Source organism: Pteropus vampyrus, unplaced genomic scaffold, assembly GCF_000151845.1.
Source record: "Pteropus vampyrus isolate Shadow unplaced genomic scaffold, Pvam_2.0 Scaffold16, whole genome shotgun sequence".
Classification (NCBI taxonomy): Eukaryota; Metazoa; Chordata; class Mammalia; order Chiroptera; family Pteropodidae; genus Pteropus; species Pteropus vampyrus.
Window position 1 is genome coordinate 2,204,509 of NW_011888797.1, and position 16,214 is coordinate 2,220,722.

The 16,214-nt window shown below is 34.1% G+C and overlaps 1 protein-coding gene across 1 annotated transcript in view; it reads left to right on the plus strand.

Moving 5' to 3' along the window:
- The window catches only part of MYBPC1 (myosin binding protein C, slow type), a 75,494-nt gene that overhangs the window by 12,206 nt on the left and 47,074 nt on the right, over positions 1–16,214 (plus strand). Inside the window, exons 5-12 of the mRNA XM_023527449.1 lie at positions 430–537; positions 2,141–2,289; positions 2,625–2,742; positions 4,219–4,270; positions 6,368–6,424; positions 11,674–11,840; positions 13,829–13,961; positions 15,505–15,629. Coding sequence (XP_023383217.1) covers positions 430–537; positions 2,141–2,289; positions 2,625–2,742; positions 4,219–4,270; positions 6,368–6,424; positions 11,674–11,840; positions 13,829–13,961; positions 15,505–15,629 — 909 coding nt within the window. The remainder of the gene's footprint in view (positions 1–429; positions 538–2,140; positions 2,290–2,624; positions 2,743–4,218; positions 4,271–6,367; positions 6,425–11,673; positions 11,841–13,828; positions 13,962–15,504; positions 15,630–16,214) is intronic.

Genomic DNA, 16,214 nt, shown 5'->3' on the forward strand with positions numbered 1-16,214 from the left:
TGACCCATCCCAGCCTGTTGTTGTAGAGATATAGCCTCACAGTCGGTCACCTGGAAAAATACTGGGAGTACCGCTTTAGCATACTTCCACTATTATTTATCTGTCAGAGGACAGGTAAGATGGGGAAATAAAGGAACCATGGCTGCCAACAAAGACAGAGTAACAACCTACCTGAAAAGTTTTACTATTTCTAAGAACTAGAAAATGTTCCTTTATCCCATCATGAAAGAGACATCCCTGTAAGAATGGGAATCTGTCACTCTCTACTGATGGCCACAGGGGAGATGGACAGAAAGAATGACATTACATTTATCCAGGTTTATTAGACAAAAAATAGCTTCAGCATTGATGAGAACAACAAACCCAGGTAAGTCTGCCTGTGAAAAACCTGGCCCTGAAATGACTCTTTTCCTCCTTTCTGCTCATTAGATTGGTCTCTTGGCGAATCACCTGGCACAGAGGATCGTGACAAGCAGAATGCCAACTCTCTGTCCACGCTGTTTGTGGAAAAGCCTCAGACAGGAACAGTGAAAGTTGGTGAGTGCCAAGCATTAAATCCTGCTTTTTTTTAAATGTAGGTAAAGTCCACATATCATAAAATTAACCATTTTAAAATGAAGAGCTAGTGGCTGTTAGTATACTCAATGTTGTACGTTCATTACCTCTATTTAGTTCCAAAACATGTTGATCACCCCTGACAGAAACCCTCTCCCTGCATTAAGCAATTACTCCCCATTTTGCTTTCCCTCAGCCTCTGGCAGTCACTGATCTGCTTTGTCTCTGTAAATGTCTATAAATATTCTGGATAGTTATATAAATGAAAAGGTCACAATATGTGACCTTTAGTGCTTGGCTTCTTTCATTTAGCATAATGTTTTGACATCCATCCAAGTTGCATCATGAATCAGTCCATCCTTTCCTTTTCATGGCTAAATAATAATCCATTGTTTGTCTATATTAAATCCTGCTTATATAACCTGAAAAAGTGAGTGACAGCTATCCTTTCAGTACCCTTTAGCATGTAGTAGTCAAGTGCCTGGATCTTGGAACCAGGTTGGGTTTGAATCAGTTTCCTCATTTATCAAATGGAGATAATACCGCCTATTAAGTACTTTGAACAGTACTTAATATACTTTACAGTACTAATATACCTGGCGTATCTTAAAGCTCTGAGCCAGTGTTCGCTATCATTATGACACATCTCATTCCATAAGATAATGACAAATCTGCACACACACTAAATCATAATGTATAGCATCTAAGAGGAAGCTAGTTGAACAGATGGTTCAACTTTGGAAATATTCATTCAGAAATATTGATTACATGCCTCCTGTAACATGCGAGCACTCAGAACTCACAGTTTTAGCGGGATGAGCAGACAACAAGAAATTAAACAAAGAGATAATCACAAAAGCCAAGTGCCATGAAGGAAATAAACAGGGTGGTAAGTTAGAGAACAACATGGGGGTCCAGGAATTTTAACTAAATAATTTTTTAAAAAACATATTGAGATCAAAACTAGTCTTTGACACTGAACCAAATATTATGCACATAAGCGCGTGGCTGACTGTATTCTTTCAGGTCTAGAACGTAGAAGCACACTGCATATGAATGAAAATGTTTGCTCGCCTCGTGTTTCTGGAAGACACCAAGATGCTGGGCTGGCCCCTGGGCTAGGGTTTTGATGTCCTTTTGATCTAATCAGTAATCAGTCGATTCAAACAGATAGACAGGGTTATTTTTAAAAGATCAGTTTTATTGAGTCATATTCCTATAATTCCAGACTTCCCATCACTTGCCTATTAAAAAAAGGTTTGAAAAATTCATATACTGTCTATATAAATATATATAATTTGTGGGTTTTCAAATTTTTATTTCATATGAAACCAAACAAAAATTGTTTCAACTGATTAACCTATTGCTCCTTTTGTGCTCCATAAACCTCAAAAGCAGCACAAGTTGTAGCATTCTAGAAGTACTCACAAAAAAAAAAAAATCAGGGCCATTTCCTTGCACAATTCCAGGGGTATCAGTCACATTATAGTATATACAGTGAGCTCCTGTGTGACTCTTTCTACTTGAGAGCAAGACAAATGGCAATTTTTAAACCATAGTCTGAATCACCTGTGCTTTTTTCTAGGTGAAAACATCACCTTTATAGCCAAAGTCAAGGCTGAAGACCTTCTTAGAAAACCCACTATCAAGTGGTTCAAAGGAAAATGGATGGACCTGGCCAGCAAAGCTGGGAAGCACCTGCAGCTGAAGGAGACCTTCGAAAGGCAAACTCGGGTATGGCCCCGACTCCTGGCACAGGAGCTTGGCTAACTCATTCCTTCTGTGTGGGTAAGGGGTCATGTTCACGTTCAGCTTTAAGAGATTTTAGTTCCAGAAAATTCTCTGGATTTATCGTTTCTGGTGTCTACACTCTATCGTGCTTATCCTGCTGTGTCCAGGGGATATGGGGCACATTGACCCCACCTCTATTGAGAGAACTAGACTGGAATCTCCAGATACAGACATGTCTTTAAGGCAATGCTGAGGAATTTGGAAACTAAGTGAAATGTGATGGCGTCTTTCTGTTGGCAAGGAAGGGCTGAAATGTGTCCGGATGCATTTCGTTGCAGGTATATACATTCGAGATGCAGATCATCAAGGCCAAAGAGAACTACGCAGGGAACTACAGATGTGAGGTCACCTATAAGGATAAGTTTGACAGCTGTTCATTCGATCTTGAAGTACACGGTAAGAGAGCCTTCTTGTCTGGATAAATGTGATGTCTTTTTTTAATGGAGTGTGAGGAGATGGAAGAGAAGAAGGTCATTCAATACTATGAAATTTTGGAAATAAAGTTTCCTTTAAAACTGTGTGTTTCTGATTGTGGTAGTCTCAGCAAGCCTGCTGAATTAAATTGTTATGAGACCAGTTATTAATGGAATTTGGGGATTTTACTGCCAAATTATCTCTTGCTATCTATATTCCATGCTATCTATATTCCAATAGCTATCTATATTCCAATAGATCCATGCTATCTATATTCCAATCTCTCAGATAAGGGCTGTTGCCATTTTTTGCTGCTACTGAACGTACCAGTTTCGTTGGGTCCACTTATTCCCACGCAGGTTTGGGGATAAGTTAACATGGGGATAAGTCAAGATACTCAGGCGGAAGGAAGGATTTCTCTTAGAAGCATTAACATCAGATATGGAAGTTCTCCATCCACATGCTCTATGTACTGCTCAGAGTGAATTTAATAAGGATAAATGTAAAGTCGTACATGTAGATTGGGGAAAAAAACACTTCACTAAGTATACAAAGGGAAAGTTAACCTGGCAGCTAAGATCACAAACTTAAGAAGAATCCAAAGTGTGATATAGCTACAAAAGGCAAAGCTGGTATAATTTAAAATTGGGCCATTACAAGTATTATGGAATCTGAGTTAAGGAAATGCTACTACTCTCTGCAACATGCTACTTATTCCACATTTGGAGTAATGTCTCCGGCCATAAGCACCGTACCTAGGGTCCCTTCTGGAGTAGGGTAACCAGAAGGGTGGGAAATTCAGAAACCACACCCTATTCAGCTTGAATGTGTGGCTGAAGGAGGTCGGGCATATATGACTCATTGTAAATAGAGGAAACTGTCACACAGAAGAAGGAAAAGGTCTATTTTTATGTGTTTGGGATGTGTTTAGGTAGATTAGAATCAAAAGGTGGAAATTATGAGGTGAATTTTGTCTTAAGATTAGATGAAACTCTTTCATCAAAGCTCTGTAGATACAACAGAAGGTTACGAAATTCCCATTTGAGAGATGTCAAGCAAAGGCTACATGATCATGGGTGAACGTGCTGTCGAGATTTCTGTATTAAGGAGGGATCTGGTCCTCGTCAGCACTTCTTCAACCTGGCCAGGCATCTCTGAGAATCACTTGAAGGGCTTTTTAAGAATATTGATTTTTTTTTTTAAGTTTATCAGGTGATCCTGTTGGGCAGGCAGGTGGAACGATAATGGACTAAGGTAACTTCTAATGTCCTTTCATTGACTCTGTGTGAAGTAGGATAAGTTATGGTATCTCGGCAGCTCAGGCACCCAGGAGTAGAGCCAACCCCATTTCATTTGGCTTTCCTTCCATCTGAAGAATCCCCACAGCCTGGAAAAGAACTAAACACAAAACAGCCTTCTTAATGGTATTTATTTTTATTGTTTTCTTTTCTTTCAAAGAATCGACCGGGACTACTCCAAGCATTGACATCAGATCTGCTTTCAAGAGAAGGTAACTTCAAAAGGGGAATCTAGGTAGCTCTTGTATAACACAAAAGTGGAGGATTTTCAAAACACACTTTTCCTTCCTCTACCCTCTATTATTCCAAATGAGAACAAATCTTTTCACTGTAGTTTAACATATTGTATATTCAAAGTTAGTGTTCTAGAAAAGCCATGGGGTTAAGGCCAAATCAAGTATGTACTGATCATTCCTAAGAATATTCTTGTTATGGTGAAGCTTCCATTTTTGCAGGTTTCATAGTTGCCTTATAAATACATAATTTCAATATATTCATATGTGGCTTCTTCCTCAATTGAATTAGTTCCCATCAAATGGCCAAGATGGATAGATATATAAAGATACACACCTTATATAGCATCAGTTAAGTAATGTCAGAACTTATATTGCTTTTCATTTAGATATTATTTATGGAGCTATTAAACAATGTATCCAGAAAGCCACAATTAAGTAGCTACTTACTGAAGTTAGCACTATTTAAGTATTTAATTATCTTAAATGAAAGACCACTGATTTCATTGGAATAAAAACTACTGTAGAAAGGCAAATATAGATACCTATTTGATTTATTTTGCAACTGCCAAGGCTGAAAAATCAGAAGGTCAAGGAAGAAAAATGAAAAAAGAATTCTAGTCTATGAGAAATGTAACTAGCCCCTTCTTGCCTTTATTTTCTTCTCTACTTAATTCTTCCATAATATAAACTCCTAAATGAGAGCAAATGTTTTGTTCTTCCTATGACTAAATCCACATACAGTTTTGTAGAGTAAGGAAAGTCTTCCAAAACTACTACAAAACAATGATTTGTTCTATAATTAAAAGGCACATTTTCCTTCCTGAATTATGAATAAATAAAAATTTTAATTACTTTAAAAAGATATTTAATATTACTTGATCAGTCAATTAGTATTTTTTTAAAGTCATAATTTTCAAATCCTTTTAGTGTCCATACACCTTCCATTCACCCCATGGTCAGCAAACGCAGAGGTCTGAAACTATGCTCATATCACGCACGACTGTATTTTAGGAGAGAGAAACATAATCTACCAAATTTTGTGCTTTAAAGAAATAGAAATGTGTTTATTTCAAAAGGTCTTCTCCAAATACTTGCTATTAAAGAAATTTTAAAAACACATTATTTGAGTTTGATTTGTATGACTTACATTTTATACACACTGTTTTTAAACCCACAGACTCTTTCCTTAGAAACCATAACTAACATTTGTAAAGAGCAGGAAACAAAATCTTCATTAAAAAATTAAACAAGTAAGTAAACATGTAGTGCCATAGTAAGTGTTAGCTCCATAGTTTCTATTTAGAGTTTATAAGAAATCACAAAGATGGCTGCATGCCTAATTTAAGATGCATTTCTCAACAGGAAAGCATTTAAAACTTTTCTAATAAAGGGCCCAACAATTCAAAGACAAATTTTTGAAGAATTCATTTTACATGGCATAACTATCAACAAGAAAATGAAAATCTTATAATGATTTCCCTTTAAAACAGAAAGGAATGCATCTTTTAAAAAGCTCTGCACTAGCTCCATTTTTATATTATATTGATATCACATTATCTGATTCATCTATTGGTGGACACAAAGAGGTTACCTTTGAATATAAGCTTTGTACTTATATATTTGATACTGGTACACTTTGCCCTCTAAGCCAATCTCTGTTTGACTTGGGTAACAGAGATCAGCAAAAGTCCTTTGCTTTTTCACACAGGTATGTTTCTAGAGCACCCCCCAACTTGCAAAAACAAAGTACTTTGTGTTGTTTGGCAAAAGTGCATTTGTGTTACTTCGTTTTAACACAAATCCAAGCCGTTTTATATATGCAATCTACAAAAAAATGTGTCTTCTGAAATCGTAGAGTAACACAAGCTCCTTATGGTCACTTTTCCACAAGTACATACTCCAAGATTTTTAAATGTCACTTGTGTGAAAAGAAATAGTTTGTGTTGATGTAGTCCCATGACTTGTGTGCTGATACAAAATTGCATATACGTTATATGTAGAGTGTTTGGGGGAAACTGTTGGGTATATATCGCAGCATTAAACCCAGATTTGCTTTTCTTTTGTTAATGACAGTGGAGAAGGTCAAGAGGATGCAGGGGAACTTGACTTTAGTGGTCTCCTGAAACGTAGGTGAGAACCAAGTGATGGAGTGAGGCGCTGTGGCCTGGAAATCTTAGATACCCATTCAGTGAAGTCAAGTTTAAAGTAGATATGTTTCAAAGAATTTCTCATTTCTTACAATGTGTTTTGCTTATAAAATATAACAGAGTCGACTAAGAAAGAGACAAGCAACTGTATACTAATATACAATTTTAGCTGATGCTTTTAAATTTTCTTTTTAAATATTTTATGAGTCTTTGCATATTTTCTTAGTTGGGGATGAAGAGATTGAAAACTGAGACGGAAGACTTACATACCTAGAAACCTCTGATTTCTCTCATTTCAATCATAATTCCCTGTGATGATTGAACAAATAAAGCCTCTATTTGCCTGCCTTTGAAAATTGACCAAAAATCATTTTGACAATTTTAGTAGAAGTTTCTGCAGGTATATATATATTTTTTTTTCAGACCTACTTTAATATAATATTTATGATTTAACTGTATTTCATCAAATTTAAGATACCATTTATTTTAAGATATAACTGTATTTTATAATCATTAAGCAATAAAATTGCTCCAAATAGTTTATTATGATACACTATCAATTCTTAGACATGTCCTTCTTTTAGAGAGGTTTAAAATGTCAAAAAAAATGTACATTTTAGAAGAGATAAAATATGGTAGTAAAATGGAAATAAATATTTAGTGATATCACTCATGCTCCCTTAATATAGTTCTCTCTTGCAATAAAATTTCTAGAATTCATTATGGGTATTTAGCACATAACCATTTTATAGTATTTCTATCCATATATTGGCATATATAATCATATTATATGTAATTATACCTATAAAGTTATACTTATTTAGATATTTAATGCAAAAACAAAAAAAAATTATTTTTCCTGTGATTGTTTTTACCTAGCAAATTTGCAAATTAACAGAGTAAAACTAGAATTCTAAATTAATTATAAATAATAATTATATTAGTTTTTGTTTATGGTTATTTATGCTTGCTATGGTTACTAAAGGAACATAGCATAAATATGCTTCACAACAAATTACAACAAATTACAGTAATAACTGGACTTGTGGTTATTCTCAGTTTAGTTGGATGACTTTATTCAAGTTCCAATGAATGAAAAATTTACTCTAGTGCTAAGTATTTACTTTGAGAACAAAATATTAACGGATGCAATTTATTAATTACCAATGGATATTAGCCAATCAATAGACCTTGGCAGTATTGAATACATTTTTCCTCCTTTGGATACTTCAAATAATCATTAGTATCAATAATATTTATTTAATTCCCCAAATTTATTTAAAGCAATAGAATATGAAGTGACCTTAAATGAGCTTCACTCCTCATTTTACAGGTGAAAAACCAGGGACCAGAAATGTTGAGTGACTTACCCCAAGTCACAAAGCTAGTTAAGGTAGGGCGGGGACCTAAATCTAAGTTTCCTTTTCTGAGTCAGCTCACTGCCTATGGCTCCATATAAGAAATACCACTCTGAATTCACATCAGAAGCTGATGCTTTGGTTTATAACATAAATTGACACTTTATGAAGACAAGAGAGTTTTTTTTCCTGTAATTATTAAGACAACCAGGAAAATACTCAATGTTTTCTTTATGTAGAATATAATGTTACAAGCGATGTGAAGGAAATGAAATTTAGTGCCTTTAACTGCCTGGCACACAGAAAGGTATGAATACATATTTACAGAACAGAAAAGGAAGGTAGAGGTAAAAAAACGAATTTGAGTCTCAACTCTTGCATTTACTAATTACATGGCTTTGATCAAATTATATATCCTCTCTGAGATTTGGTTTCCACATTTGTAAATGTAGAGAATGAAATTACTTTATAGAACTATTATGATAATTAAATTAAATGTAAAAGGCTTGGCTCATAGTAGATGTCAAATAAATATTCGCTTTCACCAAAAATGTGACATATTCCTTTGAAGAGCTTATATTCGTAGAGACAACACACACACACACACACACACACACACACACACACACACACACACCCCCCAATCAATCAGCTAATCAAATGTGATATAGTAGATTATTAAATGCCAAGTTCTGATTAAAAAGGAAAAAGAAAGAAAAAAGAACAGACTAGTTCTACCAGTCATTTGCAGAATAAAAGAAATCGTCTAATTAATGGTGAAAATGACTGAAGAAAAAAATGACTAGAAAACATGGGCAGCCAATACGTCTCCAGTTCTCATTTTCTTTACATCCTCTAATTATGGTTTTGACTCATAATTAGATCGTTGTTAATATAAGAGTATATTCATTTAACATATACTAATCCACCAATATAACTTGAGAAATCATTGTGTTTTCCTACTAATTTATGAATTGCATATGTTTTCATTGTGGTAATGACACATGATTACCATTTCTACTTCTCTAAGAGTGTGTGGTAAAATCTCTATCTGAATAAATATCATTACAACCAACATCTCCATACAATAAAAGACCTCCCTGCCCTGAACAAAACCAGCATATTTCAAAGAGACGTTAGCTAAGTCAGAGTAAATATTTGGAATGTTATTTTGTTATGGGATTGGACCTATATAAACACATAAAAGTTTTATTCTACATAAAATTTCTATAACTCTTTTGTATTTCACTAGGATCTTCAAGTTATAGAAATTTCGATGTAGATGAAAGTACTGTGAATGTTATATAAGTCGATCCCAGTGCTTGGAATGGAATCAGGAATGCCTATAGAAATTTGAATTTTTCTCCCTACTCTAAATTAACGTTGCCACGCAGATAGGGCCATTTGCAGCCACCTTGTAAGAAACGATATGTTCTAGATGTATTAAAGAAATGCTACAGATGGAAGCTTTGACTTCACATTCCAATACAAAATGAGGAATACTTCAATTCTGCAATTTGACATTAAATTAAGTTATGAAGAGAAAAGAAAGGAATAGGCAAATGGCCTTTAGTGCTCATAAACAAAATTCAATATAATTAAGAATGTGGTAGAATGGGGTATATTTTGGTGCTTTAATGAAAAAAATGGTGAGGGTATTCAGTTTTATGAATCTACCAACAAAATCTGAGAAATCACTGAAAACGATGATCTTTATTACTGGCTTTCATCATATAAATCTTCGCCTCATGGATCTAGGTATGCCTCATTGTTTGACTTGTGACTCTTTTTAGCTATTTTAATCTAGTTTGGTATCTTTAAATCCTTTCATCGATGTTAGAAGGATACTCAAAATGCATATGTGCATAATTCTTCTTGGCCGAAATACAAATTAAACACAATGTGTGCAATGGCATAATTGTACAGTTTGGGGACTATATTGAGGCTGGAGTGTGACAAAAATAGAGCATTAATAAAGTGGGCCGAGGAAATGCCCACAGAGAATATAAACATATGTTTATATTCTCTGTGGGCATTTCCTATACATATAAACATATGTATATAAACATATGTTTATATTCTCTGTGGGCATTTTAATTGCAATTCTCTAAGCCTTCCTACAAAATACTTAAAAGATATATCTGAAATTTAAATTGCTTTCAGGCAGCAGATATAGCAGAGCTAGCAGATCTAGCAAATTATTACCAATATTCCAAATTCAGGACAATTTTCTTAAGCATTTCAATTTTACTACGTTAATAGAGGGTATCATTATTTCAGTGAGGTGAAGATAATACTTATGTTTTGAGTTTTTAAAAGGCACATTTTCCTAAGGGTGTTGTCCAGTCCTTCCCACAAAGGTTACTGATGGACCAATGACCTCTCACTTTCTTCCACTTTCCAGATCAGCATCCTTTTCTACTGGGCAGAAAGACTTACATGACTGTGAAAATTAAATATTCAAAGGCATCCTTGATTAACTTCACCCTAAACTTTAAGTTAATATTTATATTCTCCCCTTCCCCATGGTTATAATCCAGCATTTCCTCAAGAAACTCTAAAACAGGTGTAATTCATGTGAGAATGCAAACATATGTAATCCATCATTTGCTAACTTGATAGCATGAACTTATTTGCACACTGATGTTTGAGATGTGTTGACCAGTTTTCCTAAAATATTATATACAAATCAGCATTATTACACTAAGTAGTCACTATAATATTTCCAAATTAACCTGATAAAAAGTCAATTAAGCTTAAACAAAATCAGAACTGGTTAGCCAGTGAAGGAAATCAATTTAAATTATATTTTGCATTTGCACTAAGGTTCTTTCTCTAAAGAGTGTTTATTCCTGAGTTCTTGTTCCATTTTTTTTTTTTTTGGTTTTAAAATAAGGGCAGACAAATGTACTTTAAATTTTATATATTTTTTATTTTTTAGTTATATATGTTCTTTATATGTTCTATAGGTTCTTTAGTCAGTGATCAAAAATTATACTAAGAAGTTACTTTCCCCTAGTCCATGGAACCCTTAGCCATTTGCTTTAAAGTTTAACATTTATATCTGTATAATTGACCCCCAACTTGCTTCCCAAAAAGTTGAAGTCTGTACTTTAAAATGAAATATGAAAAAATTTTTGACCTCATTCTTCTTTTCCCGACAATTTAGAAAAACATTTTTTCTTTTAAAAAAATCATATGTATCTACAAAAATCATATGAAAAAACAAACCAACCAAAGAAACCTCTCGTGGCAGTTTTAAATATTCTTTGCATTAAAAAAAAAAAAAGAAAAGAAAAAAACAATAAAAAGTGGGTTAATGTACACATTTACTAACATGGTAAGAAAAATACTGCTTGCAAAAGTCAAAGATCTGGAGTACTGTATTTGTACTGTCTCCATGTATAGATAGCTAGTGTGTGTACACCAATGAAGGTAGAAAAGAGAGCGTTATTCTTTCATAGTTCAATATTTAAAACTTCTAATTCTAAATATGCTTTTCAAAATTATTTCTATACCCAGAACCAGATGAAAACTGACCTGTAAGTTCCTCAAAAATTTACCTTCTATTTATGCTTTCAAGTTGAAAAGAAGTAAAAATAACTTCAGCATATTTCGTGATATTCTCTTCTCCCTCTAATATTGTTTTTCACTAGGAAAACGAGAATGTTAATGTAAATGCACGTAACTGATCTTTAACTATTTGGAAGTTTCACTGAAACTTCAAGCAAAACAAGACTTTCTTTTCAGCTTAAGTACTCAAGCACTAAACAGCTTTTAACACTGAACCGAAAAATTCCATACCATACATCAACCCTTGTCTTTAAGGGCTAGTGGGCAGCTACTAAACTAGACGATGGTTCTCCCCGGTTAGGGAGGTGAAGCAACAGGAAGAAGAACCCGAGATAGACGTGTGGGAGCTGCTGAAAAACGCTAACCCCAACGAGTATGAGAAGATCGCCTTCCAGTATGGCATCACCGACCTTCGCGGCATGCTCAAGCGTCTCAAGCGCATGCGCAGAGTGGAGAAAAAGAGCGCAGGTGAGCTCGCCCGGGAGCGTGGCTGCGGGAGCCGCGTCCTGCGGCCCGGAAAGACGTGACCTTGAACCCCAGCTGGTGATCCTCTTTCTCCCTGGTTTGGGGTGGAGTAGGATTTGCAGGGGTTACGCTTCTCTTGGCTACCTTTGGCTTCAGGTCAACGGAGTTCGCTTCCTGCACAGCACTGGCTATGCAGGTAGGTAGCAGACAGCTCCTAAAGGTTTAAGATAACAAAGGAATTACATTAAAGTATTATCATGGTATCAGATGGGTACTAAATTTCTTGGGAGATCACTTCGTAAGTTATACAACTGTCTACTCAATATGTGGTAAACTGGAAACCAATATAATATTGTATCCTGGCTGGAATTGAAAAAAAAAATTTTAAACAAAGTATTAACCACATACAGCATATAATGGAATATTAAAAATTCCCACTGTCACTGGGAATTTCTCAGAGGCCCCTTTCTCCAGCCTCTACATTTCACTCTCAAATTCTTGATTCTTATTTTGGCTGAGTAGATTCAATGTCTGTTCCTTTTACCATCATATTCTTGCACCCATTTGATGATGCATGGGGAGCTCACTTCTCACATCCAATAAGATTATCAAAGTGTTTTGTGAAATAGATATGCTATTCCCTGGGGATCTAAAGTGAATGCAGTTTGTTGTGGTTTTAATACCTTTAAAAAATACTTTGAGATGGTAAAATTGAAAATTAAAATAAAAAGATATTTTAAATTGATCATTAGCTCTTCAAAGTTTCATGCACTTGGTCATTGTCAATTATTGATTTTATGGCACATCAAGTTAACATAGCAATCTTATTATAGGTTGTTAATGGTCAAATAAAATTTTAAAAATTTCACCACCTCTTTTTAAACCTCTCTGCAGACTGGTTGAGAAATGGCCCCAGAGAAATATAGAAGTGTTTTGTTTTTGTTTTGTTTACATAACTCAACCATGTCTACTATCTCAGACTCCTGAACTTTTATTTCTGAAAGGTGTCTGAGACCGTGAGTCACAAACTTGTGAATTCTAAGGTGTGGAGCCAGATGATATCTCTTTTCCACCCCTGCATAAGCCTTTCTTATTCTTATCACTTAGCTCTCCCTGAATTAATGTATGTGATAGATAACTTTTTTAAAAGCTAGTGTTTATTTTATCTTGCTAAGACATGAGGAAGTGAGCTCATTTAATCAATAATATAATAAAGCTGGAATGATGGAAATGCAAGTGTGACAATCTCACAAGGTATTCCACACTTATGGGTATTTTCCAAACTGTCTAAATGAGAATTATTATCTTTGAAATCTGAAAAAAAAAAAAAGAAATAAAAAAAGAAGTTAATTACCTCTGTTTAGAATCCTTCAAAGACAGTATTTTTAAAAAACCACTATGTTCTATGTTATTTAAAATATTTTAAAATCTTGAGTTTCTAACTGTATTTATAAGGGTGTCTTTAAAATGCCACTATTTGGGCAAATATCCACAGTACAAAAACTCTGATAAACCTACCATTTCAATTCGTCAAAGGCATTCAATTTAATCTTATGAGTCCTTGAATTTACCTCGTAAATTCCATGGTAGAAAACTATCTGTGACACAGAAGAAATACGAAGGTAATACCAATGATCCTAACTGTAAGCATGCTAGGAAGACAAGCAAATTCAAGTGCAATTTCATTTGGATGCTTTATATCATACATTCCCTAAAGCATTAGGACATTTTAAAAGCCTTTTCAGTAATTCTTTTCTTAGGTTTTTTACAAAGACATGTGGCTTCTCTATAAATTTTTAAACCATCTTATTGTATATAAATCAACAGGATTCTAAAATGTAAATGACAATTTGGAAGGTTCTTAATTTTTTTCTTCTCCAAGTCTCAATTTTTTATTTTATTGTAGGTTCTCATACATATATTGACTATTATATGTATACACACACATAATACGCACATATTAATGTAGTTTTGTTTCTTCTCTCTATTAGCTTTTGCAAAAATTCTTGATCCAGCATATCAGATTGATAAAGGAGGCAGGGTAAGGTTCGTTGTGGAACTGGCAGATCCAAAGTTGGAGGTGAAATGGTATAAAAATGGTCAAGAAATTCGACCCAGTACAAAGTAAGTGGGCTTTGCAAATAATCAGTGATAACTGTATAAGTCAAACAGTAGTTCAACTTCAATTTTTTTTTTATGAATGGAAGTGCTTTTTAGTTCAATATTTATAATGCAAAATTATATGGAGGGAGAGTAAAAACTTTTCTTGTATTTTGAAACAATTAAAATTATAGGACTATATAAATTAAACCTTGTTTTGTGTTTTAATTCTATACAAACTATGTCAGATGATCATCAAATACAATTTTTTGTCACTATAGGTTATATGTGATTATTTCAGAGCATTGCCGATCTTCCAATTTTTTAAAATAAAATTTTGAAAAAAATTGAAATACATATTTGATATACCAACTGGGAATCATACCTTATAATTAGATAACTTTTGTTTTTCCAGAGTAGCATCTAAAGCCTGTGTTTTATTATTTGTTGGCTCTCGACTGGCTCTCGGCCAAATAAAGGAGACAAACTAATCCCTGATGTCTGATGGTATCGCTAGTCTATTATGAAACTGCTTTACAGAGATCCTTCTCAGCCTGAGAGATTTTCAACTCCAATATATTTTTTTAAGTTAATAGGAGCCACATGCATATTTATAAAAGACTTTAATCCTGAAAATCTGTCACTTCTGTAGTACAATTAGGTGGCTTCCAATTTCCTAATGTGGTCACGCCTACAAAGTGACTTTGTGATGATAATGTTTGGATCTGATAAAATACTCTTGAATGGGACCTGAATTTACCAAAAACATAATGTTACTTGGTTATTTTTATGTAGAAAATATCTAGTGTTTTATTCTTCAAGTCTTCAATTTGAGAATTTTCCAAAAGAAATCTTTTTCTTTAGTCCATTATAATGACCTAATATACCCATCCACGATCTGGGTCACAGATAATTAAATTGTGCAATCTTGGTTTTTAGTTTTTTGTTTCCAAATATTGAAATATTTTCTTAGTAATGGTAACTGTGATATGATAACATTAGTTCTTAAGCTCATTTAAGACAATATCACATTCTATAGAATTACTGTCTATATGAGTGATTAAGTTCATATTCTTGCTTAAATTGTATAATCATTTATTAACCCCCCCAAAATCTGTGTCATTAGGCTAGGCAAAGAGTGTAATCAATAAATCAAGCCTCTGTTCCCCTACAAAGTAAATGAATTAGTCATTTTTAAAAACGTACAGAACTAAAAATCTTTCTCACAACCTTAGCCAACTCTGCTTTCTAACAATGAGTTAAAATATTAAATAGAAGATATGCACGTATTGGTTTATATTTGAAATAAAAATCCTTATATAAAAGAAAATAACAAAAATTAAATATTATGTGTAAATATGCATATGTATTACATTAGGCATTATAAAGATAAAAATTGATTGCGTGTTTGATGTTTGTTAAACTATGTAAGATATGATTCATAAATGGCAGATCAAAATATCTGTCTTTCAAGCATTACCAAATTATACGCCAAATTTGTTGGCACTAAAGAAAAGAATAAAATCAAGTTCATGGATTCTATTTATCTTCCTCCTATTTAAAATAGATACATCTTTGAACATAAAGGATGTGAAAGAATCATGTTTATCAATAACTGTTCGCTAACAGATGATGCGGAGTATCATGTGACAGCTGGAGATGAGAAATGTTCCACTGAGCTCTTTGTGAGAGGTAAAGTGAAATCTTACTGTAGTCCTCTAAAGCTCATGGCTCTCCTTTTCTCGAAGGTAATAATAAAAATGAAAGTGTTAAAGGGAGCTCTTGAGCTCCAGAGAAGAGCTCTAGAAATGGTTTAGTTTGGGTGTTAGATTGGCTCTGCGTTGAAGCTTTACACTGGCAGTTACTGTGTATCCAAATTACTCTCAGGTTCATTGAAGACTAGGAAAGCTGAGAGAAGAAAGAACTGCTGAGTGAAAATGCTTGGAGGTTTTGACTTAAGAAAGCAATATTTTGCAATACAGTTATTCTAGTTATAGCTTCTGAAACCCAGCAAAATCTAAAGGATAATCTTCATTTCATACTCAGCTGATCACAAATAGATTTCTCTTGAAACCAGCTGTATAAGTAAAAGGGCATCAATGCTTGGCCCTGAGAGCTCTGAAGACTATCTTATACTAAGATATTGTGAAAAGAGCCGCAGGGTGCCCGTGAAGCCAGGGATCACGTATTTTCTTTGGGAGGTGCTCTGATTGAGACAACTCTGTAGTCTCTATCATTCATCTAGAACCAGAATCAAAGAATTTTAGTGGAATAGGT